This window comes from Hoplias malabaricus, chromosome 9 (genome assembly GCF_029633855.1).
Source record: "Hoplias malabaricus isolate fHopMal1 chromosome 9, fHopMal1.hap1, whole genome shotgun sequence".
NCBI classification, from domain to species: domain Eukaryota; kingdom Metazoa; phylum Chordata; class Actinopteri; order Characiformes; family Erythrinidae; genus Hoplias; species Hoplias malabaricus.
In genome coordinates this window covers 4,918,342-4,945,406 of record NC_089808.1, presented here as the reverse complement: position 1 = coordinate 4,945,406, position 27,065 = coordinate 4,918,342, and the positions used below count along the sequence as shown (strand labels likewise).

The 27,065-nt window shown below is 40.6% G+C and overlaps 1 protein-coding gene across 1 annotated transcript; it reads left to right on the top strand.

Moving 5' to 3' along the window:
• The first annotated feature begins 897 nt into the window (after positions 1–897).
• Positions 898–25,867, top strand: prkd4 (protein kinase D4). Its single transcript, XM_066680414.1, has 19 exons — positions 898–1,097; positions 1,426–1,586; positions 12,671–12,809; positions 13,224–13,355; positions 14,059–14,213; positions 14,781–14,982; positions 16,454–16,531; positions 16,986–17,118; positions 18,716–18,839; positions 18,993–19,070; positions 19,275–19,488; positions 19,678–19,706; positions 19,877–19,949; positions 20,164–20,270; positions 20,693–20,854; positions 22,038–22,136; positions 23,114–23,381; positions 24,050–24,135; positions 25,566–25,867. The coding sequence occupies exons 1-19, from the start codon at positions 1,031–1,033 to the stop codon at positions 25,728–25,730; spliced, it is 2,472 nt and encodes an 823-aa protein (XP_066536511.1). The 5' UTR covers positions 898–1,030; the 3' UTR covers positions 25,731–25,867.
• The last annotated feature ends 1,198 nt before the right edge of the window (positions 25,868–27,065 follow it).

Sequence of the window (27,065 nt, the reverse complement as noted above, 5' to 3'; positions counted from 1 at the left end):
TTACAGATGCTAATTCATCCATTGCTCTGGATAATTTAGCCTGCCTTAACACTGTTCTTTGATGGTGAATACCCCCCACAGAGCTGGTACGATTTTGGTTGTAGACCATTTTCTGCATTGCAACGGCACTCATGTATCCGTGTGTGTTATGCAAGTACAAGTAGATCAGACACAGCAGTGTTTTTAAGCGCTGTCCGCTCATATTGGGTACAGCCACCCTGTCAACCCTGCAAATGTTAAGAGAGTTGCTTTGCAGTCCGTTTTAATTCACTTTCAGTCCTTAATCAGTGGTCACAGGATGCGGTTGGCTGGTGGATGCTCAGTCCAGCAACTACACTAAGGCGTATAAATACTCCTCCATGTCATACCAGTGCAACATACTGACAACCAACTGCCACATCGGTGTCACTGCCAGATATTGGTTAAAATAATCTGTCACACAAGTAATATCTGCTCTGCGGCAGTCCTCGGCGTTAAAGGGCAGAGTGAAAGTGCAACACTTTGTATGTAATTGTAAAAATAAATGGAAAGTGATGCTCATAAAATGGATGAGGCTTTAATATTGTAGCTGGTTGTTTATATGTAAAACATCAGGTGCGTTCACTGGTCATTTGTGTAATAAATGGTTGTATTTGTGACCTCCAACACTTCATACATTACAATGTGTTTGCACCTCCAGCTTTTCCCATTCTTATATAAAGTGTAAAAGAGTTCTCAGAGATTGTTAGCTTTGAATAATGTGGTGATAAAATCTTCCCATATTGTGTTTGTGTTTATTTCTGAAATGGGCAGATGAAAAAGTTTTTCTTGGTGTGTGTGTCACCTACAAATAGAAAGTGCTTTTGGTGTGTGTTAGAGAGAGAGAGAGAGAGAGTGAGTGAGTGAGTTAGAGTTTCCTGTCTCTGCTGCTAGTGTCTCATTAGCTAAAAGCGCCTGACAAAAGGAAGCTAGTGTGAGATGAGAAGAAGAAGCAGAAAACAAAGCGAGCTGCAGAGAGGTGTTGTTTCTCCCTTTGCCAAGGTGAGAGAAAATGGCTGCTGGTGTGAACCACCATTCTGTGAGGGTGGAGGCAGACTCACTGGACATGAGCATTTCCAGTAAGTTCCTCTTCTATTTGAATGTAGTATCTCTTGCATGCTTCTGCCTTTGGGATGCTTCAGATATCTGTAAGTCTTTTCTGACAGTAATGGCTTCCACAGTGTCTGGCCTACAGGCCCAGCAAAGATACTGTGAGACTTTGAATATTTGCAAATCGTATGTAATACATATTTTCACACACTTTTCCTCTGCTAGTCCAGATGAGCTGCCATTAATAGCGTATTTACTTTTAAAACCTACGACCTGAGAAATGTTTGAGTCTTGTGCTTTAAAGAAATACCTGGTAGTTCTTGAATTTAAACCTTCATCTCCTTCCTCTCTCCTGAGGTTGCTTTTCGGAGATGTCCATGGGGACTGAGGTGGCTCCTCGAGGGCCCATCAGGGTCATCTTCCAGATCGGCCTGTTCAAAGAGGGAGTCAGGATTCCTGAGGGCCGACTGAGCTTCAAAAGTGCCAAGAAACTAGCTGCGGAAATCATTGAGAAGAAGGTAAGATTCTGGTGTTTCATAAAGTGACCCGTACTGTTTAATTTAGGAGAAGGGCCTAAAATGATGTTAGGGCCACTCAATAATAAAGGCAGTTTCTTTACTCAGTCATGCCCTGTGTGGATCAACCTGGTGCTCTAATAGTTGAAGTATAATTAGATTTATTTCAAGACATGGAAGTAAAAATGCCCAATAAACCCGTGAGGGGCCCTGAATGCCCCAAGGTCCAGCAACTTCTACAAATTATCTTGTTGTCTGTGCTTTAGTGGCTTTTATCCTTATTTCCAGGCATTTGTCCTTTTCAAAGTTCATCATTTGTTGTAATTAATGTAGTCTGTATGTGCTGTCTAATTCCTTTTGACACGTTTGTTGTTTCAAAGGTTTGATGGTTGATATTTCAACATTTCCAAACTTTGTGTCACTGTTGAAACATCTTCCATTATTAGATCAAACGTTTGTTTTGACAGAACGAGGTCTTTGCTGTAGCTGCTCAGGCCGAGGGATCGTTCATGCTGCAGAACTATCTGGAATAAAAGCTGTGGCTGGGTTTAGATCGTAGACACATATGTGGAAACCTAATTAAGGCAGAGGATGCAGCTTTATCCTGCCGCTATCACAGATGTTTGCTCTTGACTAACTGCTCGGTGAAGTGGTCTGGCGAGGACCAAGATTGCATTGTTAGTAGTGGTAAATGATTCAGAGCATCACGCAATCTCAAATATTGCCACAGCTTGATTTGCCTTTGACTAGTTCAGTGAAATATGAATCTTTAAAGTTAGACTGAAGGCACCAGATGGATATTAACACAGTGGTGGAATAACTGTCTGAATAACTGAGTGGTTTAGATGTAAACAAGTCATTCAGGAAGGTTTGTTGTGAAATGGATTGCACACAGATGTAAAGACATACAGTGGTGATGGTGGTAACCAGTGGTACACTAGTGACTAGTGGTGCTCTATGTTCTTGCTGCATTTCTTTTCATTTCAGCACTGATCTCTGAGCTGCGTTGTTCACAACTGTGTGTTTTCCTCACTCTGGGATTCTTTTTAATGGAGCATTTCCCATCAAAACATCCATACTGAATAGCTTTTATGCATTAAACAAATGTACTTCAGCTTGATTCATGTACTTTTATGTCCTTGTGAGCTAGGCTTCCTTGTGAGTGGCTACTGGAATGTATAAACTGTACTGTATACTCTCAAAGTATGTGACCTTTCTGTGTACCTACGTTGACTAATGGTCAAATTTGTTGCTTTAGTACGTGTAGACTAACGCACATTATTTCACCTGCATAACTCTGTGCTGACTGCAGCTCTCAGGATGGCCGGTGTGGTTTGAAAACTCTGTAGCTAACTTTCCAACCACAGACTTACACACACAAACACACACACACACACACACACACATAAGCATATTTCTCTTTCTTTTTCTCTCCTCTCTGCTTCATTCTCACCAGTCCTTCCCCAGCTGGACAAACGAATACAAACAATTACCTGTGTTTTATTACTTGTATCTTTATTAATATCTATATTACCCATTCCACAATTTCAAAGGTGTAGCTCTGCAGGCTGTTGCACATTGTTTGACAAGTTAATGTCTTATTTTTCTGTAAGCAATAGATGGGTGACAAGTACAATGGCTACATATAGGCCCTTAAGGCCAGCGACATGGTTGTGTGTGTCCCAAAACCTGAGCTGTCAAGGTAGGCACTGACTGCATAGACAGCTGTTTTATGTAGACAGTTCTAACGGTCGTCTGTCCTCATGAGGAGGGGTCTAATTACTGCACCAACTGAGGGCCTTTCTGTGATGCAAACACGCCCCACCAGGAATGCCCCTTGCGTGGGCTTGGGTGTTAAAGGGACAGGGATATTGCTGTATAAATGAAGAAAGGTCGGGGCCCTATATTCACAGGGCCATGACAAAAAATTCACAGTAATATTTCTTCATCTTCAGGATATTAATAGTCTGTTATATTGTGCCTTCAATGAGCCTTTCAGATTTTTGAGACACTTTGAAAATAAAGAGATAATGCCCCATGAATTTAGCCAAATGCGCAATGTCCAATGCTATGTTCACAGGGTCATTACAAAAGAATTTCCACAGTAATATTTCTTTATATTCAGGATATCAGTAGTCTGTTATATTGTGTCTATAGTGAGCCTTTCAGATTTTTGAGACACGTTGAAAACAATGAGATAATATCCGCGGAGGGAAGCTAAACGTGTAGTTTTTCCACGGTATTAAAGTTGTGTTCTAGTGGTGACAGAATGCAACTACTGCACCATTTAAGGTGATAATGTCCTAATGAATCGATTGCTTTTCCTTTGTATCCCGGATGTGTATCTGATTTTTTTTCACTCATATTTTGGCATCTGAATTCGGTCTAATTTCTAATCGAATTTGAGCAACTTCGAAATATATTGTTTGAATTTTTTTAATCTGAATATATTAATCTTGAATAATAACAGTGAAAACGTGTTCTTGAAAATTCACGAGTTCAATTCAAGAGCAACTATATTCAGATGCATAATTGTGAAGCAAAACAGTCTGAAGACTTACATTCAAAAGCAACAAAATTCAGATGTGTAATTTTAGTGCAAAAAACAGTGCTACCAATTCAAAAGGTGGTAATATTTCAAAGTCTGATGGGACAGACTTGCTTCGATAGAGCAACTTTAAGTAAGTTCGCCTTTAAGTTGTCTCCTCCAATGAGAAGCCATTTCCCGACATATCCGCCAATGAAAGATAAGCAGGCGTTCCTGTTATGGGCGTTCTTGATTTATAGGAACGCCCTTCCTTCCAGTTGGACTCTATTGTTGGGGATTATTGAGACACTCTACTTAGAGAGCGATTGCATCAACGCTTGTTCCTGCCCACCGCACGCAACCGGTGTTTTTGTTTTATATGGAGTCAACAAAGGGTCAAAAAGATTGAGTTTGTAAAACAATACTCACAAATGTAACGGACTTTGTAAGTTTGATGTACAAATGTATTGGAATGCACAAATTTAAAACAACAATAATAATAATTTAAATTCACAAAAATGAAAAAATGTCATGAATGTGTGAATCAATACCTTCTCAAACGGCTTAAAATGTGCAAGAGCAAACCTTTTTAAGGTTCCAAATGTGACCGTGGGAGTTTTTGAATGAGGTGGAAACAAACATTCACACATTCACCTTCTCTGCTGCGTGTGTAAATCTCTTTTTACAGTTGCGGATTTAAGACCCTTTTTTGACGGTTAATTGATGGACCAATAGGAAAGCTTTAGCTGAACCAATCAGATCGCGAGGTTTGTTTAACCAATCAGAACATTGATTTGTTACTGTCAAACGTAGCTTTTCCACCAAAAGAACTCTGGTTCTTGAAGCGGTTTCGTTCCTGATACTTGGAACCTTGGTTCTTTCCAGTGAACCGCCGCGTTTCTACACGTTTAGTGGGGAACCAGGAATACGTCATGAGCAGGGGACGCTGTGGCCAAGGTCAGAGGCATCCTGCTGACCGGTTTAAGAACCGGAGTTCATTTGGTGGAAAAGCGCTGTGTCTGACGGCAACAAATCAGTGTTCCGATTGGTTAAACAAACCTCACGATCTGATTGGTCCAGCTAAAGTTTTCCCATTGGTCCATCAATTAGCCGTCAAAACAGGGTCTTAAATCCGCAACTTCAAAAGAGATTCACACAGCAGCAGAGAAGGCGAATATGTGGATTCTTTTCACCACATTCAAAAACTCCCACTGTCACATTTGGAACCTTAAAAAGCTTTGCTCTTGCACATTTTAAGCCGTTTGAGACGGTACTGATTCACGACATTTGATTACAAATGCAAATCTTTTTTCATATTTGTGAATTTGATTTACTATTATTGTTGTTGTTTTTTTAAATTTGCGCATTCCAATACATTTGTGGATTTTAGTTTTACATTGCTCTTTTTAGTTTTACGTTACGCTTTTACGTACAGTTGCTCAAACGCAGTTACAAAGTCCGGTATATTTGTGAGTATTCTTTTACAAACTCAATCTTTTTGACCCTTTTTTGACTCCATAGTTTTACCTCAGTGACTAACGTCTTCTCAGTTTTAGCGTGGTGGATTTTAGTCTTTTTTTAAATCACGATTTTAATAATGTTTGCTCGAGAGAAGAGCGAAATGGACGGGAGTTGTTTTTGCGTTGCATCCTGGGATTGCCTTCGCGGCTAAGGAAGGGTTTGATGCTGCCAAATTAAGATATCTTAGTAGACAGCAAAACGAGGTGTCTAAGAATTGGGACAGCCTACGTGTTGGGAGCACGCAGACTATGACGTAAAAAGCTCACTAGGTGTTGGGACACACCCAATGTTTCTTGACTAACTAATGACATTCAGCCAGATTAAGGCTTCACCTGTCCTAGAGCCATCTCAAAGTCATGTAGCATTTGTGTATGTATATTTTGCTCTCTGTGTAGGTGATAATCTATTAGAGGCCGCAGAGATTAGGGTGCCGGGGTTTCAGGGTTAAACAAATACCTGCATGATGATAACAGCTGTAGTAGTCAAGATTCATAACAATAGCAACATTACGATAATAGCTAGATATCAGAGGAAAGTACTGCTCTTATTACTGTTTATTATTTTAATTAATGTAATCCAGTGATCCGTTTTTATGTTATACTTCATCCATGTTTGCATGCAGTATTTACTCCAACTGTTACCGTTATCTGTAATTTACTAAACAAGGAATTCCATCTAAATTAATTAAGAGGGGTAATTCAATGTCGTTGTTGCAGTACAGTATCCAGTCAATAATAAAGCTTTAAAACTGATTAACTGCTGAGAATAGAAGGCTCATTAGGTGTTGCAAGACTGAGCAAAGAGAAGACAGCGCACATACACACATTTAATAACAACACCACCTCATGCCCCTGGTGACATCACTCAGTTCCCCAAATGTCTGAGCTGTTATTACTCTCTTATGACAAGCACTTATTTAGCCTCTCTTTGACTCATTCCTGGCAATGGAGTTAATTAGCACTTCCTACGTATTCCAGCAAAATGCTTTATAAATGCGCTCATACATTTTTATGTGTCATACATATTGCCTGACAAAATATCTTATAATGTCAACAAAAGAAGCCAGTGGTTGTTTGAGTTTGTACAATTACATGCATTATATTTAATACAATACGATATGACTTCATAAAGTCAGGTTCATTATTGTAACATCTCTCAATATTACTACTATAACTACTACTACTAATAAATGATAGTAATAATAATTTAATCCTTCTTCACACTCAAAACTCCTTCAGATTCCCTCATTATCCTCTGTTTCACTCCTTTTCTCTTCAGTCTGTTGCTCTCCCTCTGTCTTTTAAATTCTTTTGTCTGTCGTTCTATCTGCTTTTGAGTCATTTCCTCTTGATTTGACATTTAAAGACCTGAGTGTTTCTCCATCTTCAGCAGGCCCACAGTAGAGCTCTGTACACACCCTCTGACCTCCTTACACTTATCTCGCCTCACTGCAGCAGACATCAAAGACTGATGCTTATCTGACCTCTGATTTCACTTCACTGTAGTGTTGGGCGGTGTCACATTTTTGCATACAGTCATAGTATTTCTAAACAATAGCATGGTGCATATTATAATACCCTCAAATGTGGTGGGTGCAGTCCCTGAGCTTTCTGAGTGAGCAGCAGCCTGAGAGTGTTTAATGGAAATTTGGTAGCTCATGGAGCTAGTTAAGCAAATTTTAATCATACACAGGCAGCTTGTAGAGCTCTCCAAAATGTGTCTTAAACACACAAGGGTGGCTTGCTTAGTTCACAGAGCAGGTTTTAATTACACAGGTGTGGCTAGTACACTGGGGATGCTGACTTTGCAAGTTTTAAACGCACCACAATGGCTTCTGGAGTAAGAGTTAATAACATGGATTTTGGTTGATTTTTCATTTCCTATCCAATTTGGGTTTGCTTTTATGGCATTTAATTCATCACCAAAAAGTAACGACAGAGGCAGAGGCATCCCAAACCACATTTTACTGCTATAATTAGCATGTAAGAAAATGCACTAACATTAGAAGTAATGGTGTAGTATGTGAATTATAGAAATGTGTGGTTTGGGGCACAGCTAGAATATTTGCGTTGTGGATATTTACTGATTTTTATTGTGAGCCAATAATAAATAGAGGAGGCTGTCTGTCTGAATCTAGGGATGGGCGGTACCCACATTTTTCATACCGTCTCAAAATATCTCGGTATACGGGGGGGAGGGGGTCCTCTGTCAGTCTGCTCTGAGCCTTATATCTGTGAGCACAAAGTCGAGTGAATTTTGATAAACACAACCCGACAGTGCACACCGACACACCTGTTGATGATAAAAACCCGTTTCTGAAAGAACAAATTTCAGCAACTGGTTCTGAAGGAACAGAAAACTTCAAAAACAGCACGTGTCAAACTCGAGGCCCACGGGTCAAATGTGGCCCACAAGAGCTTAAAAGATCTGATTGACTGCGGTCTAGTGGCTTAATGCCATCGCTTCATGGGTAACATAATCGGCATGAATTGTGGGAAATGGAGTTTATGTCAATGCACGCTTTTAGACTTAATTATTAATTAATCCAACACTAATTCTAAAGCGTGCATTGACCTTAACCTACATTTCCCACAATGCATTCCCCGATTATGTTGCCCGCCAAGTGACGGCATTCCACCACTAGATCACAGTGTATCCTCTTCGATGTGATGTTTTTCAACAAGTGGAATTAAGAAATAGCTACAAATGTTGATCCCTAAATGTCCAGGAAAAGAAAAATTGATGCCGATGGAAGTTTCAAGAGAGATGTGAAGGCGAATACATGTTTGTGCTTCAAGGAGAAAAACCGGTATGTTTTTTGTGTTATGAGGCGGTGGCAGTTGTCAAGGAGTACAATTTAGGTCGGCACTTTGACACCAAACACTTAAGTATGCCAAAGTAAGCCTTCAAGAAAAGTAGACTGCGATCACAGCAGAATATATTCACAAGAGCTACGGCCCAAAACAACACAGCTGTGAAAGCTAGCTTTATTGTAGCTGAAGAAATCACTCGCGCGTCTAAGTCTTTTTAGTGTTTGATGATACCATAACTTGTGTTTGATGATATTTTTCTTTATTCACCTGGATAGTTTGATCGTTGATTGATGGAGTAATGAGTTTCTTAATCTGACAAATGAACAGGATTTATGTTGTTAACAGAGCAACAAGCAAACATATTTTTATATCTATGAAAATATTTATAAGTTGAATAAGTAATAAATTCAGAGTTATTTAACATTTAACATTAAGGAGTACTTACATTTATTCTGCATTACATTTGGTTACATGTAGTTACATTTATACTGTCTTACAGTTACATCTGGCCCTTTGAGGGCAACCAGTATGCTGATGTGGCCTCTGTGGCCTCTGTGAAAATGAGTTTGACACCCCTGCTCTACAGCGTTTAGAAGCACAGCTGGCGCTAACGGGCACTTGTGGTTTAGCACACCACAGCAGATTTTTCAGCAAACTGAGGCTTTTAAATTCACAGAATACAAATGTGACACGACGCAGCCACGTCATAAATACCGCCCTCATTTTAAGATACCGTCCACATTTTTAAACACAGATGTTTACGGTGTTATCGTTATACCGCCCAACCCTAGCTGAATCTAAGGACTTCTTTAACATTGAAAGTTGCGATGTGAGAGAACGATGTGTTAGTTGTGTGATTTTGTGCCCTCTATTCATGAGTATGGGCAGGTTAAGGCTGGATGATATGGCCAATATTTATATGACGATTTATTTCTTAGTTTTGGTTGTTACAATAGAATTCTGATATCGATATAAACAACATAAAATCCAGTGAAAAGCTGTGTACAGATGTTTCATTTCACCTTGAACTTGTATGTTGCTGAAATGACAGTAACGCCTCTTGAGAGTTTAAAAATCTTCAAATATGCCATTGGCTCCAAAACATTGTTTTACAGTCTTCTGTGAAATCTACAGTTAATAATACGTGATTAATTCAGTGAGATGTAAATCTTTGAAAATATTTTTAAAAAGTACATTAATATCCTCTTTAGATTGAATTATTAATTTATTTATTTTGATAAATCCTTTGTTCAACAATCATGATAATACACACATGTTCCTAGTGGTTTCTCTTCCAACCTATATGAGCTGGTGTCACATATGATCATTTTTCATTCACAGTATTCACACGCAACTGGGAGTAGATTTCCTTTGGGCCAAACCAAGCTGAGGTTTTACCACCCAGACCAAGTAAAGGTTTGAGTGATTGTTAAAACATCCATTTGTTTAGTGACTTAAACCTAAGAGAGATTTGGAGAAGAGACCTCTTCATAGCCTTTGAAAGTTGGTTACTTATGATCTCACTATAATTTGGAATCAGTAGGTCACACTTTACAGATTCAGAAAGGTTTTAACCATTTTTCTGCACTATATTAACAAAGATATAAATAAAACCATCCAAACTTTAAATCTGTCGTGCAGGTGGTTTGTTGACCCAGTGGGTTAAACAGTTACTTCTTACCTTTTATATAATGTCTGATGATACATATGTTTTTATGTTGTCATTGCTGTTGTTTTTTTTCAGATTTTTATTATTTTTCTCATTTTAGAATAGTAATGATGGTCAAATTATAAAATAATAGATATTGAATATTGTTTTGAATATTGGAGATATTTCCCTCAAAATCAGGAAACATGATTTAGCTTAATTTATTAGGCAGTAGTAGTAGTATAGGTCAGGGGCTTGGAGGTTGTAGGTTTGATTCCTGCTCCGGGTGACCGTCTGTGAGGAGTGTGGTGTGTTCTCCATGTGTCCGTTTGGTTTTCCTCCGGGTGACTGTCTGTGAGGAGTGTGGTGTGTTCTCTCTGTGTCCGTTTGGTTTTCCTCCGGGTGACCGTCTGTGAGGAGTGTGGTGTGTTCTCCCTGTGTGCATTTGGGTTTCCTCCGGGTGACAGTCTGTGAGGAGTGTGGTGTGTTCTCTCTGTGTCCGTTTGGTTTTCCTCTGGGTGACTGTCTGTGAGGAGTGTGGTGTGTTCTCTCTGTGTCCGTGTGGGTTTCCTCCGGGTGACCGTCTGTGAGGAGTGTGGTGTGTTCTCTCTGTGTCCGTTTGGTTTTCCTCTGGGTGACTGCCTGTGAGGAGTGTGGTGTGTTCTCTCTGTGTCCGTTTGGTTTTCCTCCGGGTGACCGTCTGTGAGGAGTGTGGTGTGTTCTCCCTGTCTCCGTGTGGGTTTCCTCTGGGTGACTGTCTGTGAGGAGTGTGGTGTGTTCTCCCTGTGTCCGTGTGGGTTTCCTCCGGGTGACTGTCTGTGAGGAGTGTGGTGTGTTCTCCATGTGTCTGCGTAGGTTTCCTCCGGGTGACTGACTGTGAGGAGTGTGGTGTGTTCTCCCTGTGTCCGTGTGGGTTTTCTCCGGGTGACTGTCTGTGAGGAGTGTGGTGTGTTCTCCCTGTGTCTGCGTGGGTTTCCCACTCCGGGTGACTGTCTGTGAGGAGTGTGGTGTGTTCTCCCTGTGTCTGCGTGGGTTTCCTCTCGGTGACTGTCTGTGAGAAGTGTGGTGTGTTCTCCCTGTGTCTGCGTGGGTTTCCTCCGGGTGATTCTCTGTGAGGAGTGTAGTGTGTTCTCCCTGTGTCTGCGTGGGTTTCCTCCGGGTGACTGTCTGTGAGGAGTGTGGTGTGTTCTCCCTGTGTCTGCGTGGGTTTCCTCCGGGTGACTGTCTGTGAGGAGTGTGGTGTGTTCTCCCTGTGTCCGTGTGGGTTTCCTCCGGGTGACTGTCTGTGAGGAGTGTGGTGTGTTCTCCATGTGTCTGCGTAGGTTTCCTCCGGGTGACTGACTGTGAGGAGTGTGGTGTGTTCTCCCTGTGTCCGTGTGGGTTTTCTCCGGGTGACTGTCTGTGAGGAGTGTGGTGTGTTCTCCCTGTGTCTGCGTGGGTTTCCCACTCCGGGTGACTGTCTGTGAGGAGTGTGGTGTGTTCTCCCTGTGTCTGCGTGGGTTTCCTCTCGGTGACTGTCTGTGAGAAGTGTGGTGTGTTCTCCCTGTGTCTGCGTGGGTTTCCTCCGGGTGATTCTCTGTGAGGAGTGTAGTGTGTTCTCCCTGTGTCCGTGTGGGTTTCTTCCAGCTGCTCCGGTTTCCTCCCACAGTCCAAAAACACACGTTGGTAGGTGGATTAGCGACCCAAAAGTGTTCGAATGTGTGAGTGTGTGTGTGTGTGTGTTGCCCAGTGAAGGACTGGCGCCCCCTGCAGGGTGTATTCCCGCCTTGCGCCCAATGATTCCAAGTAGGCTCTGGACCCACCACGACCCTGAACTGGATAAGCACTTACAGATAATGAATGAATCAATATTAGGCAGTAGCATAACTATCATGGATAGATTTACACATGTCCGCATCTACAGCTGCATCAGGAAACTGCTGGAATCTAAATGGCAGCCATGAGTTATACAAAGGGAATGGGACCGGCCAATCAAGGACCATTTCAGGCTGATGTGGCTGATACATTTTTATCTGTGAGAGAGATTCTAAAGCAGGACAGGATATGAGACAGAAAATAGAACAATCTGATCTAATGCTGTTATAAACATGTCCTAAAATAGCACACACTTACATTGTGATCAATCACTTGATTCATGCTGTGGGGTGGTAGCGTTTTAGTGTGAGAGCATATTTTTAAATGGTCATCTTCTGTGAAGGGCTTTGATTAAACCAACTTCTTTTAAAGATTCGTTTTATCAGAAACAGGTCTGAATGTTTGGTTATTAATAACATAGAAAAAATCATGTCATCCCTGAAGTGCTGTTTAACTTCCTTTCTTGTACATTTGTGGTTTGTTATACATTGCTGGGGCTAAATAAAGAAGCAGTCACTTCTACATCCAATAGGTATTTATATTATGAAATGGCCAGCTCGACTTGGACGTATCACATTATTTACTAAACCTATTTTAAACATGGAAGTCCCCACAATGTTAGAACTGCTTTATGGAGCATTTACTGGGGCATTAACTCGTGTGTGTGTGTGTGTGTGTGTGTGTGTGGGTGTGTGTGTGTGTGTGTGGTGCGTTTCCCCACTAGGCTCCAGACTGGTGTGTCATAGGTGTTGGTGAGAAGCTACATCTTTTCAGACATGAACCTGACTCTGAGCAGATTTTACATAGACTAACAGAGCAACACCACCTACATGATGGAGACCTGGTGGAGGTGGTACTTTCTGGTAAGTAAAAACGCACATGCTCTTTTTTTAGAGAATATCTAAACAACTTACAAGGAATCTGAATATGTGCAAAAATCACTGTAGACTTCTTTTCGGAACTGAAAGCAATTTTGCTGAAAGAATTCAGAGTAAACGTTGAATTCACGGAATACTAGTTTTTGAGATTTCTGTAATTTCCCCTTAAATTTTTCCTGCTTTGCTCCTGATGAGATCTAATTGATTTATTGCATTTTTCACTGGAAAATAAACAATGAAACATAGTCTGTATCTGCACCCTGATGTTTGAAGTGCACAGTATTGTATTCACTTTCACTGTGAACCTCCTACACTTACTGCACTTTTTGTCCTTGATGATTGAAAATTTTCTGTCTGTCTAAGTTTCCATAGAAATGTCTTTCATTTTCATCTCTGCAGCTTCTGCTTCAGTAACTGAGGTGAAGTTCCGCCCCCATTCTTTGGTGGTCCAATCATATCGCACGCCTACGTTTTGTAACCACTGCGGAGAGATGTTGTGGGGTCTTGTCCGGCAGGGTTTAAAATGTGAAGGTAAGACCGTAACCCCCACACATGCTGTTCTTTGCAGCACTAAAAGGAGAGAACTATGTTTAATTATGTAGTTTTTTTTTTAAATCATAATAAATTGCATTGATTTTGTATCCTTTGGTGACAGCATCATGTCAAGGTGCATCACATTGACTTAAAAGGAAATGTGTTCAGCTGTAAAACAATAGGAAATTAAATGGCAGATTAAAAAGAAACTTAAAGCTGATATAAAAACATATAAAATATGATTTTAAAACAACCATCAGCTGTATTTGTTATAAATGCATGTCTAAAAATACTAGATCTTACGTGAAAAAACAGCTGAGTACGCCGAATCTTTGAAACGCGTAAAGACTTAATTCCTAAAGACCAAAAACACTCAAAGCACAATTCCAAAATGAAATGAAAAAACAACTGAAACACACTGCAGTAAAACTGAGACTAGTGGTCACATTTAAATGAATACTACAGGTGAGTAGACGGACATGGGGCAGATTTTACTTGCTTTAATGTTACATTTGCATAATCTGGCTCCAGACATTTGAGGGTATTTTGATCCTTTGTGTTTATTGCAGAAACAAAAGCAAATATTGACAATAAAAATATAATTGTGCATTCATTACTTTAATTGATTTTTTGTGTACAAGTCGTACATGCTGTGCGCATCTCTCACCTTTACTCTCTCGCTCTTACACTCAAACTCTAGGTTGTGGTTTGGACTTCCATAAGCGCTGTGCTTTGATGTTACCTAGTGACTGCTCACGTGTATCCAGGCCTTGTGGACCCAGCCTGTCCCTGTTCCCACCTGCCCGCCCCCGCGCCCCCTCACTTTCCAACCACACTGGAGGCAGTCTGGAGGAGGTAAAATGACAGTTTACCCAAAGACGAGCAAACACATTCTCGTTTGCGCCTTACTTCAAATCAAACAGTTAATCCATAACGCTTCTTTTTCAGATTTGCCCAGGCTTCACAAGACTAATGCAGTTTGTAACTGAAGCTTATTATATACATGCCTTATACCATTTTGAGTGGGTAATTAAATAGACTTCCTTAGAGGTTTTAGACTTGTATATGTAAATTAGCTATGTCCTTAATGGCTTCATGTGCTTAATTCAAGATGGCGGGTGGCTTTGGCTGCTAACAGTCCATTTATGAGCCACATGCACTCGAGTGAATGATACATTATGAATACATGATATATGTTTCAGTGAAATAAAGTAGTGTTTGAGTTTTCTGTGATATTGACCTTTAAATAACATAATAACATTGCATTTTATCAATGAAAATCAGTCCATTCACTGAAGGGAAAAAGGGAAACCCACACTAACAGGCCTTGTGTGAAAAAGCAAAAGCCCCCTCAGGTGCTCAGTGATCTATTTCACTAGATTTAAGATCAGGTAACCTCATTCTTTCTCCTACTGTTTCTAGATAAGTTTGTCAAAGCCATCTCGCTCTCGGCCCACGTCCTGGGCAGACAGACCCGTGTGGCTGGGAGTGTGTGAAGGGGGAAGAGGGAGCAGACCACTCGTACCACACACTTTCCACATCCACACCTACACCAAACCCACTGTGTGCCAACAGTGTCACAAGCTGCTTAAGGGCCTCTTCCGCCAAGGCATGCAGTGCTCCGGTAAGTCAGCTGCAAGAACGCTCCCAGGAGAAAGGTCTTAAATGGAATTCCCCAGTCATTCCCTTGAATTAATTTATTTTTTACAACTTCTAGTGATAATGTTGAAATGCTCCAACATCTGTTGCTAACCTTTCTGGAAGTAGAAATTGTTACTGCAGCAAACTACCACAAATATTTTATCAATTAATCAATCAATCAATCAGTTGGTCTTTTCCGGGAACTTCTTTGCCTCCCAGGGCCTTGCATTTCCTCTCCACTCCAGTGAATTGATGGCTAAAATCAGTGGTGGACAGTAATGAAGTAAATGTAATTCGTTACTGTACTTAAGTACTGTTTTTGTGTATCTGTACTTTACACGGTGGCGCAGCAGGTAGGTGTCGCAGTCACACAGCTCCAGGCACCTGGAGGTTGTGGGTTTGAGTCCTGCTCTGGGTGACTGTCTGTGAGGAGTGTGGTGTGTTCTCCCTGTGTCTGCGTGGGTTTCCTCTGGGTGACTGTCTGTGAGGAGTTTGGTGTGTTCTCCCTGTGTCTGCGTGGGTTTCCTCCGGGTGAATGTCTGTGAGGAGTGTGGTGTGTTCTCCCCGTGGGATTCCTCCGGGTGACTGTCTGTGAGAAGTGTGCTGTGTTCTCCCTGTGTCTGCGTGGGTTTCCTCCGGGTGACTGTCTGTGAGGAGTGTGGTGTGTTCTCTCTGTGTCTGTGTGGGTTTCCTCCGGGTGACTGTCTGTGAGGAGTGTGGTGTGTTCTCCCTGTGTCTGCGTGGGTTTCCTCCGGGTGACTGTCTGTGAGGTGTGTGGTGTGTTCTCCCTGTGTCTGCGTGGGTTTCCTCCGGGTGAGTGTCTGTGAGGAGTGTGGTGTGTTCTCCCTGTGTCTGCGTGGGTTTCCTCGTTGTGCTAAAACAAGTGAAAATGTTTCTCAGCATAAAACCAATGATACCAATGGTGGACTTTGTTTTTATTATGAGTCTTGTTACAAAAATGATAATAACACATTACTTTCAATACTTAAGTACGTTTGAAGGTAAATACTTTTGTACTTTAATTCAAATGGAGATCTACATCCAGGACTTTTACTGGAGTAATATTTTACCCTTAGTATCAAGTACATGGCTTGTGTGCTGTGTCCACCACTGGCTAAAATACATATAAATAGTCCAGAATCTAAACATGTGACATCCTCTTACTCATTAGACAGAGTATTTGGAGCCATTTCATGGAATGCCATGTTTGAGGAACTGTGCGGTTCTCCATTTCTCTAGAGTTCTGAGACAAATGTCATAGTACACTGTAGCATGTATAGCTCAATCTAATAGAGCTTTATACCTCTACCTCTTTATATTGTACATATCTCTACCTTTATGCGTCTACCTCTGATTGAGATTATTTTACTGCTGTGATGGTGAATGCTGAAATATTAGAAGTGTAAGTTCTTGTTCTGGTGTTAAATTTTGCCTTCCTTCTTTTTTGATTACAGATTGCAAATTTAACTGTCATCGACGCTGTGAGTCTCAGGTTCCACCGGACTGCAGAGGAGAGCGAGCCAACGGTGAAGGTATCTCTCTCACACACACACACACACAAACACCGAATTTAAATTTAAAACTCTAGAAATTAATATATACACAGGAGATGAGAGACAGTATCTGCGTCAGTGGTGTTTAACCTTGCAGAGTTTATGAATAGCTTAAAGGATAGTGATTAGCTGAAGTATTTGTCATGACTTTCTAGATGTTATCAGTCAATACATTTCGATGTAATTGACTAATCAGTCATTTCTTCCAGTGATTCTTCACACTATAAAAAAAAAAGCTAAAATAACAGCTGTCATTAAATTTTTGAGTCACTTGTAATACTCGCTAAAGGAAATTCACGTTAAAATTGCCTCTCTCATAACACACCCACACTGCCAGTCAATGAAGTGCATATTAATGAGCAACTCTCACACCTCACTCACACACTGACAATTTCTAGAAGCAAACTTATAGTGAGCTATGTCTCTCACACAGAGAGCGGGTTGAATCTGGAGGTGGAGCCTGAGGAGGACATGGCTGTAGAAGCAGTGAACGCAATTTATGAAGAGTATCGCTTTAAAGACCCCCCACATTTGATACCGGACCCTCCATTACAGCCATCTATTGGGTAAGAAGCGCCTACAGCACAGTTGTACATCACTGTGTACTAATACTTCATCAGGGCATATTCTATGAGGATTTGATGTTATTAATGGAATAGAACATTAGTGAGGTCTGGGATTGCTGATTAGAACTGGATTTTTAAAAGTTACTCTAGTTCTTCGCCAAGGTAATGGAAGATGCTCCACTGCTCCAGTGAACACAGTTCCACAACTCTACAGCTCAGTGGTACGAGGCTTTATGGCTCACTGGCTAACACACATAATAAAACAGCAGCTCCACAGTTCACATTGTTGGGCAATGGTTAAAATTTTGAGGGTTCCTGAGCACAAATCTGAGTACATTTTTCAATATATTGCTAAAAATAAGTTGTCATATGGGACTACTTATTTACGAGATAGTCATCGTTAATAAGTATTAAAATGACATGTAATCAAAAAAAATCATATTAGCACAGGTAAATATTAATTCAAAGTATAGCTATAGTTAATTTCGTCACCGTAGACCAATCACAGCATGTATTTATCATGCTAAATTTAGTTGTTGGACAGGAGTGGATTAATGTTTAATGTACCTTCAACAGTTTGTCAGCACCTCTTCCATTGCATCTCTGTCCCAAGGTGTTCCCCAAGGCTCAGTGTTTGGCCCACTTTTAATTATCTTTTACATGCTCCCTTTAGGTAATATCATACATCGTCATGGTCTTCATTTTCATTGTTACGCTGACAATGTCCAGCTTTACATCTCCACAAAATCCATCACTACTACAGTTCACTCCACTCTGAGTGACGGCATCACTGTAATTAAATCATGGATGCAAACAAACTTTCTTAAATTAAACTGTGATAAATCAAATGTCGGTCCCAAATCCCTCACTAAAACCACTCACAAGTTTTGCCTACTACTTACTTTTTCTGCTGCTGAAATCTTGATTCCTGCCTTCATCACATCCAGGATTGATTATATTTTGATTATTGCAATAGCATTCTCTACGGCACACCCTCCAACATCCTAAATAAACTTCAGTGTATTCGAAATTCAGCTGCACGCCTTATCATTCACTCTAGTTCTCGCGATCACATCAAACCTGTCCTTCAGAAGCTTCACTGGCTTCCGGATTCACACCGGATTCAGTTCAAAATTCTTCTATTCCCTCACAAAGCCCTCCACAACCAGGCCCCATCCTATCTCAATGAATTGCTACACTATCACAATCCTTCCCGAAACCTTTGCTCCTCTGATGCCAATCTCCTGTCCATACCTCCTAGGACTAAGCACTGCACCTGGGGGACAGAGCCTTTTCTGTAGCTGCTCCCTCACTTTGGAACTCTCTTCCCAATTAAGTTTATTGTGTTATTTTGTATTTTATTTTTCTTATTTGAACTGAATCTTATAGTCTTTAATGATCGTATGCTCTTTGGATCTCCCTGATTTTCATTTATATAAAGCGACTTTGAGTATCCTGAAAAACACTGTATAAATAAAATGCATTATTATTATTGTAACATAGTTTTTAGTTAATACAACTTTTATCACACCATCATTATACCCCAGTTTAATGCCAATTAATGTTATTATTCTATTCCTTTTTTTCTGTTTTTCAGTCCATGTTTCAGCAGTAACATTCCCCTCATGAGAGTGGTCCAGTCAGTCAAGCACACCAAGAGATGGTCCAGTGGGATTCTGAAGATGGGCTGGCTGCTGCACCACACTAATGTAGATACACTGGTGAGTAAAAGTACACGCACACATTTCTTTCCAAATACACACTTGTTTAGAAAGATATGTTAAGTAAAGCAGGAATACTACACAGTTATAACCATAAATCTAATGTTAACTGTATGTTGCAATACAATACAATAACCATGAATCCATTCACAGAGGAAAAGGCACTACTGGATTCTAGATGGGAAATGCATCACCCTGTACCAGAGTGAGAACTGCAGCAAATACTACAAGGTGCCCAAGATTTCGCTTTGAAATACACTGGCTTGTTTAATAGTATTATATCATGCAATATGCTATATCATGGTATACTCTGGTATATCATCGGTGTCAGTGCAAAATTTTGTCTCAAGTTTATCTTAATTAATTATTTAAACGTATTGCTGAACTATAGCTACGTGTTTATAAGCTGTAATAACACTGCTTTGTGGTCTATAGGAGCTGCCTCTGTCTGAAGTTCTGCAGGTTAGAAGCTCAGACCAGCTGACCCTTCCCCTCATGCCGGGAGACGGCGGTCATATATTTGAGCTGGTGACGAGTTCTCTGGTCTATTATGTGTTTGCGGACACAGAGGGACCAGAGTGGGAGGCTGCCATCAAACTCGCTTTAATGCCACTGGAGAGCAGCAGTCACAACAGCATACAAACCACAGGTTATAACCCAATCTCTTACACACACACACAGAGCTCTCTGTTATTTTTTATGTTTTCTTTATATTTGCTTTTGTAATTAATGCATCTCTAAATGAATTCCTCTTTAAATAAGAGCAATAAGAAAACTTTTCTTGGGACTCTTATATTTGTAATTATTTTTAATGTATGTATTTATTGTTTGTTTTTAGAAAATCGAGCAGTTAGTAGAGAAATTCAGGTGAGTCATGTAACCATGGATTATGAATAAAAATATTATTAATTATATAATATTATATATTATTATATGTTAATTTTTTTTTTTGCGTAGTGAACATTTTGGAGATGGAACTTTTTGCAGGAGATTCCACTGCGATTGCATTTTTGTTAATGTCTGCTTTGTTTTCTCAGGATCTCAGTGTGCTATACCAGATATTCTCTGATGAGGTGTTGGGATCGGGTCAGTTTGGGGTGGTTTATGGAGGTAAGGCACAGTCCACTGAGCTCCAAACAAGCCACTTGTTAATCCTTTCCTGGGCAATTGTTACATGTTACAATCGTCATGGTCATGCTGTTTACAGTGCTATCTCTGTGTGTGTGTGTGTGTGTGTGTGTGTGTGTTACACCGCTATCAGTGTCTATACTCCTCTTAAAGGAACCAGTCAGCAGTCCTTACAGTGTACTGTGTTTGTGTGCAGGTGCTCACAGACAGACGGGCCGGGCCGTGGCCATCAAGGTCATCGATAAAACCCGCTTCCCTGCCAAACAGGAGAGACAGAGCAGAAATGAGGTCTCCATACTGCAGGTTTGTTGGATCCATTTTTTCATCACTGATGTTAGTGTGGTCAGTCACTGAGTTTTTCAATAAATCAAATTTGAGTCAGACACACAACATCTGATCTTTCCAGCTGGATACAAGCCATATTCATAGGTGGCTTCAAATCTGATTCAAATCAGATCTCTAAGCATGTGAGTAAGTTTGAACAGACAGACCCGGTTTCCTGTGGTTTTTCATTGTTTGGGCAAAGTATTTTCCAGCATACTAATGCCTGCACTGTTGTTGTAAGCAGTGAGGCTGTGTGAACAAATGCAGTTAATCTGATTATCCTGGAGTCTGTCACTTGTGACTTCAGATGTGAACAGGACCTGCAGTGTGAACAGAGTCTGGGAAAATGACATTGGCCCTGGTGAACTGTAATGTTTATTCTGTGTTTTCCTGTTCTCCAGAATCTGTCCCATCCTGGGGTCATTGTGCTCGAGGGCATGTTCGAGACAACTGAGCGCACTTTTGTAGTCATGGAGAAGCTCCACAGTGATATGCTTGAGATGATTCTGTCCAATGAGAACGGACGACTTCCAGAACGCATCACACGCTTCTTGGTTATGCAGGTAACCATGGAAACTGCTCCTTTTTGACCTTTTTAATGCTGTCATGGAAACCTGTCCTAACTTCAGTGTTATACCAGAGCTACACATATAAATTGACACAAGAGTGTTTAGACAATTCAGTATTCAGCTGGGATTTATATGGGATTTACTGCCTTCAAACTATGATTTACAGGTTTTTAATAATTTGTAGTGGATATTAGAAAAGTTAAGTCGTTCTGTAAAATCATATACATATCCTTTGGGATTCATTCATTCATTCATTATCTGTAAGCGCTTATCCAGTTCAGGGTCGCGGTGGGTCCAGAGCCTACCTGGAATCATTGGGCGCAAGGCAGGAATACACCCTGGAGGGGGCGCAGACACACATTCACTCGGACACTTTTGAGTCGCCAATCCACCTACCAACGTGTGTTTTTGGACTGGGAGGAAACCGGAGCACCCGGAGGAAACCCACGCAGACACAGGAAGAACACACCACACTCCTCACAGACAGTCACCCGGAGGAAACCCACACAGACACAGGGAGAACACACCACACTCCTCAAGGACAGTCACCCGGAGGAAACCCACGCAGACACAGGGAGAACACACCACACTCCTCAAGGACAGTCACCCGGAGGAAACCCACGCAGACACAGAGAGAACACACCACACTCCTTACAGACAGTCACCCGGAGGAAACCCACGCAGACACAAGAACACACCACACTCCTCACAGACAGTGACCCGGTGGAAACCCACGCAGACACAGGGAGAACACACCACACTGCTCACAGAGAGTCACCCGGAGGAAACCCACGCAGACACAGGGAGAACACACCACACTCCTCAAGGACAGTCACCCGGAGGAAACCCACGCAGACACAGGGAGAACACACCACACTGCTCACAGAGAGTCACCCGGAGTGGGACTCGAACCCCCAACCTCCAGGCCCCTGGAGCTGTGTGACTGCGACACTACCTGCTGCACCACCGTGGTGCCCTAATTAAATTTTGTCAATATTAAATTTATGTTTTATTTGTATTTGGAGGTTTTTCAGTGGCTTTTATACTGTTCATACTGATAAGAAATATGCCCTGATATAAATATTGTCCAGCACTAGCCTTCCATCATTCTGACACTCCAGCTTTTGACTGTTAATGCTCAGTGTTGATGTTGTCCACTTGTGGTGACTGTTTGCAGATCATGGAAGCTCTGCGATATTTACACATGAAGCACATCGCTCACTGTGACCTCAAACCTGAGAATGTCCTTCTAGCTTCTCCAGACTCCTTTCCTCAGGTCTGTGTCTGATCACTGTGTTTTCTATGTTCATTATCAGAATCACTTTAACTTTACCAGGCAAATAAAGTGCATGCATGTGTGATGTGTAAAAATACAGAAAAAGTGGGACAAGTACAGTTTAGATCAGGGGTCTGACCTTGAAGCTATGATGGCTATTAAGTAGTTCCCACAATTTTATATTCAAGCTTTAACCTCAGTATATTTTTAGAGTTTTTCTGCACCCTGGATTTGATGTAGATTCTACAAGAATTTCCATTTCCATTTTACATCTAATTACATTTATTAGTCTATTGTACTATGCACTTTAATGTTTTGGTTGGCAACAATCAGTGAACTTTGTTTGTAATATTTTGCTTATTATTTTTCAGCACAGTGAATAGATCACATGACGGTTTTAGAGAGAGTATCTTATTTGTTTGCATGAATTTATAAACGTATTAACCATGCAGGAGAATAAACTGTACACAATATTTGTGGAATGAGACTGCTCACTGAGGAGTTGTTCTTTTGTGTAGAGCATTCCATTCACTCTGAACAGAAATAGAAGCAGTCACATAGCTACATTGTGCTGACTGTTCCAGATAATGAGAAGGCTAGCTGTCCTAGAGAACGTTAGCTGACTTGCCAAAAATAAACACCACTTATAGACAGTTAAGTTGCAATTGTTACATGTTACAATCGTCATGGTCATGCTGTTTACACTGCTATCTGTGTGTGTGTGTGTGTGTGTGTGTGTGTGTGTTACACCGCTATCATTGTCTATACCCCTCTTAAAGGAAGCAGCCAGCAGCAGCCTGGAATGATGAAAGCACAATGTTGCCATTTTCCTCATAATTTCGGTTTATCACTAGAAGAGCTATTATCAGGTCTGACTCCAGTTCTGCAGTGTAGTCGAAACCCCTGTGTGTAGGGTCAGAAATGGGAGGGCACAGTCTGTAAAACTTCCTCAGAACTTCCATAAATCTTTATTCCAGGTAAAGCTGTGTGACTTTGGCTTTGCCCGCATCATCGGTGAGAAATCTTTCCGGCGTTCGGTGGTGGGCACTCCTGCTTATCTGGCTCCAGAGGTCATCAGTAGCCATGGCTACAACCGCTCTCTGGACATGTGGGCAGTGGGAGTGATCCTGTATGTGAGCCTGAGTGGTACGTTTCCCTTTAACGAGGACGAGGACATTCACCAGCAGATCACCAACGCAGCGTTCATGTTCCCCCGCCAGCCTTGGGCCCTCATTTCTCTAGAAGGTGAGATAGAGCACAGTGCCTTATTAAACTCAAGTGATTTTTAGAATTTGAAATGCTTCTAAATCAATAATAAAGGGACATATCAACTTTATCTCAACACAGCTTTCTCTGTTAAGTGTGTTTTTTTTTACACTTGCCTCAAACAGAGTTAATTAATTTAAAACTATTTTTTTTTTTGTAGTTTCCTAGGTACAACTGAGTTTTAGGGCCAAGACATTGAAAAAATTAATATTCTAAGAAATAAGTCAGAATTCCTAGAATAAAGTCAGAATGATTTTGACATTAAAGTCAGAAAAATTATTTTTAAAAGCTTTTTTTTGTCCAAATGTTTATTCTTTAATCTCAGAATTATTCCAACTTTTAATTTTCCAATATTTTTAAATGCTCTGGCTCTGAAACTCTGTTGCACCAATTCTAAAGCTTACTTTCATCTGTAAAAAAGGTCAAAATTATCCATGAAATTGTGTAAATAATGTGATTTTCCTCATGGCATTTATCATTGTAAAATGTAGAAGGTGAAGGTTTGTGTACAAAGGAACATTACATCTTTTTTTTAATTCAAGAAAAATCTCTCTCTCTCTCCTTCTCTCTCTCTCTCTCTCTCTCTCTCGCTTTCTCTCTTTTTCTTTTTTTCTCTCTCTTTCTCTTTCTTTCTCTCTCTCTCTCAGCGGTCAGTCTGATTAATAACCTGCTGCAGGTGGTGGTCCGGCGCAGGTTCAGTGTGGGTAAAGCTATGGGACATCCCTGGCTCCAGGTAAACTCTGAGTTACTTTAATCCTACTGCTTTAAGCTCAGCAAGCACTCCTGGATCTGGTACAGTGACACTGTTCCGTAAGAACACATCCTAAATTAGACATGTGACTAAAACAGACTGATTGATTTCTAAGGAGTAATTTTACTGCAGCAACACGCCACACACAGTAGACATCAGTGTAAACACTTGATCATGTACAGGAGTCAATAACAGAAGAGAAAGAACAACCTTTTAGTGAAGTGGACAACAGTTTACACAGCACAGAATCTGTAGAATATGAGTGGTGTTGCAGTATTTGTGTATGGTACATGGGCCATTCTTCATTAGGGCATCCAAGACATTAGAGTGGTTATTTGTATTTTATTTGGAAGGAATTTTTAATACACTTGTTTTTGAATAATGTCTATTTGTTCTATGCTTTAAAGCATCATTAGTTTTCTTCCATGATTATTGTACATGCTACCAACCTGTCATTTTACTGACACCTAGTGGCTTGCAGGTATCATAGTTTTTGTAATAAACCTATTTTAAAAGTGCCCAACCATTAGGTGGGGGGGCACACACCACATAAATGTAGGATAGAGGTTTTGGGCCAGGGCATAGACAAAAAAAAAGAAGAAGAATAAAGTCAGAATTCTGAGAAAAATCTCAGAATAATTTTGAGAATAATCTCAGAATAATTCACTGCGTATAATGGAGCAGACACACAGTGTAACTGTAGAATTGCAGTGTGTTGCTGAAGTCATACTATGGTATAGATTTCAGGAATAAACACTCAGTTCTCTTCCACATCAGGACCACAGTGTGATTAGTATTTAACCCCTGAATCAGTGCACGAGCCCATGGCATGTAGTTTCAATTAAGGATACAATTAATGATCACGAAAATGATGGATCCAGAGCGAGTGGAACCCAGGCGCCCACGAGGCTCCATCGCGTTACGGTTCGGACTCGTACAAAAAACTAAAGCCTTATGCATCGCAGTCAGGGGCTGCACTGACGGGGTGGGGTCATCATGTCCTGGGGCTGCGTTTAATAAATAATTCTGTTCACTTCACTGACTGTTTCTTTCACAACTCACTCATGGAGCACAGACTGAGAGTCTGTCTGTTTAAATATTATAATCAATAATAATCCAAAAATATTCTGATTATATTCTCGGAATTATACAGACCTTTTTTACTCAATTATTCTGAGATTTTTTTCAGTGCCGTGGCCCTAAATGGGTTCATTCAGGGAAAACAATGAATAATCCCCTTAATAAATATTGTTTGCTAATTTACTTTAAACAATACTTCAGCTACTTGTGTTCTTTCTGTGTAAGGGAAAATTCAATTATATGTGGTCAAAACATTATTATTACTTGGAAAATGGCACTGCAGCCATTTTCACCACATAATGCTGAAGTGTTTGTGTTGTTTTTGTGTCCAGAACTTCCAGCTGTGGTGTGATCTACGTCAGTTTGAGCAGCGGATGGGTCGAAGATACCTCACTCACGAATCGGATGATGAAAGGTGGAGACAACATGCTCAAGACAAAGGACTGTCTTTCCCCTCACACTTAATAACAGAGCTCTCTGAAGAGCAGGGACAGTAACTCACTGATGCTGTAAAATTATAGACATGGACAACTGTGATTAATGTACAAACTGTAAATTACAGTGACTTTTCATACTGTATATATATATTTTTATTTTCATATGTACCTACTTGTTTATATTTAAATAATAAACACAGGAGAGAAACATTTCTTTTTATAAAAGAGAGGTGGTTAAATGTGTTTAAAATCACTCGTCCAGCGATAAAACCGTATTATGGCACTGAAATAAATTAATTGCAAAATTTGCCTGAGGTAGAACTTCTGGTAGTGCATCCACCACCTGCACTGACAGACACTGTGTTCTGTTAAATGCTGTTATCCTCTTGACCTAGAAAAACGTGGCCTATAATTTCTGAGCTATGTGCAAGAAAAAGGAGGTTTTTAGAACATTTCGTTTTACAGTGCAGTGTGGGGTGTTTTTTCATGTGGAGGGGTGTGTGTATATTTATTTATTTATTTTTATGAATATATTTATTTTTGGGAGCAATTATTTCATACGTGTATACACACACACACACACACACACACACACAAATTGCAGACAAAAGATCCATAAACCCCCCAAAAACACTTGTTTTCATGTCCCATATTATATTTACCTAATATTTACCATGTCCATATTATATTTACCTTGTTAACATGCCTGTGTAGTGTTCGTTACAATGACGTATCATGAGCAAAATAAGCATTCAACACAAACGTTTGTGTTACAAAGACAATCTCAAATGGGCAGTTTCAGACAGTCAACGATACTGATGTCATGAACTTAAATAACCAGTTCTGCCACCTCTGGTCTTTTGACCTACAAGTGAGTAGTGGAGGAATAATTGGAGATATAAACAGAGCCTAGTGTAATTGTATATTCATAGATATGCAAGTACTTTTAAGGTATTAGAGGATATTTTTCTTTGCTGGCTCAGTGTCAGAAATAACTTCTCAACATGTCATTTGAATGAAAAGAGATGAGTTTTAAGCAGTTTAATTGTTGACCATCTTGGGAATTAGAAGAAATGAAGAAACAAGAACGATTTGTAAATTGTGGTAACAGCCATCAGGGCCACATTTAAATAAAATGCGTACAGTTTAAGGAAAGATTTCTAAATTGTAAAAAAAAATTGGTGCCTTGTCCTCATCGAGGGCCGTTGCATCCATGTGCCAACGACTCCCTCGCCCTGCTGCAGCTTCCACCGCTGGCTCATTTGTCCCTGGCTGTTTAGTCTTCCTCTGCCTGTATCCACCCACAACCTCACCAATCTGCCACTAGACCTTCTCCAGTTTGCTGCACTGACATCCTATTTCTGACACCACACATAGCTGACTCAGGGGTATTAC

Coding starts and splice junctions, on each gene's coding strand:
- prkd4 (XM_066680414.1), top strand. CDS start 1,031: ATGGCTGCTGGTGTGAACCACCATTCTGTGAGGGTGGAGGCAGACTCA. Junction 12,810..13,223: donor GGTGGAGGTGGTACTTTCTG/GTAAGTAAAAAC, acceptor TCATCTCTGCAG/CTTCTGCTTCAGTAACTGAG. Junction 19,707..19,876: donor CAGTTAGTAGAGAAATTCAG/GTGAGTCATGTA, acceptor TTGTTTTCTCAG/GATCTCAGTGTGCTATACCA.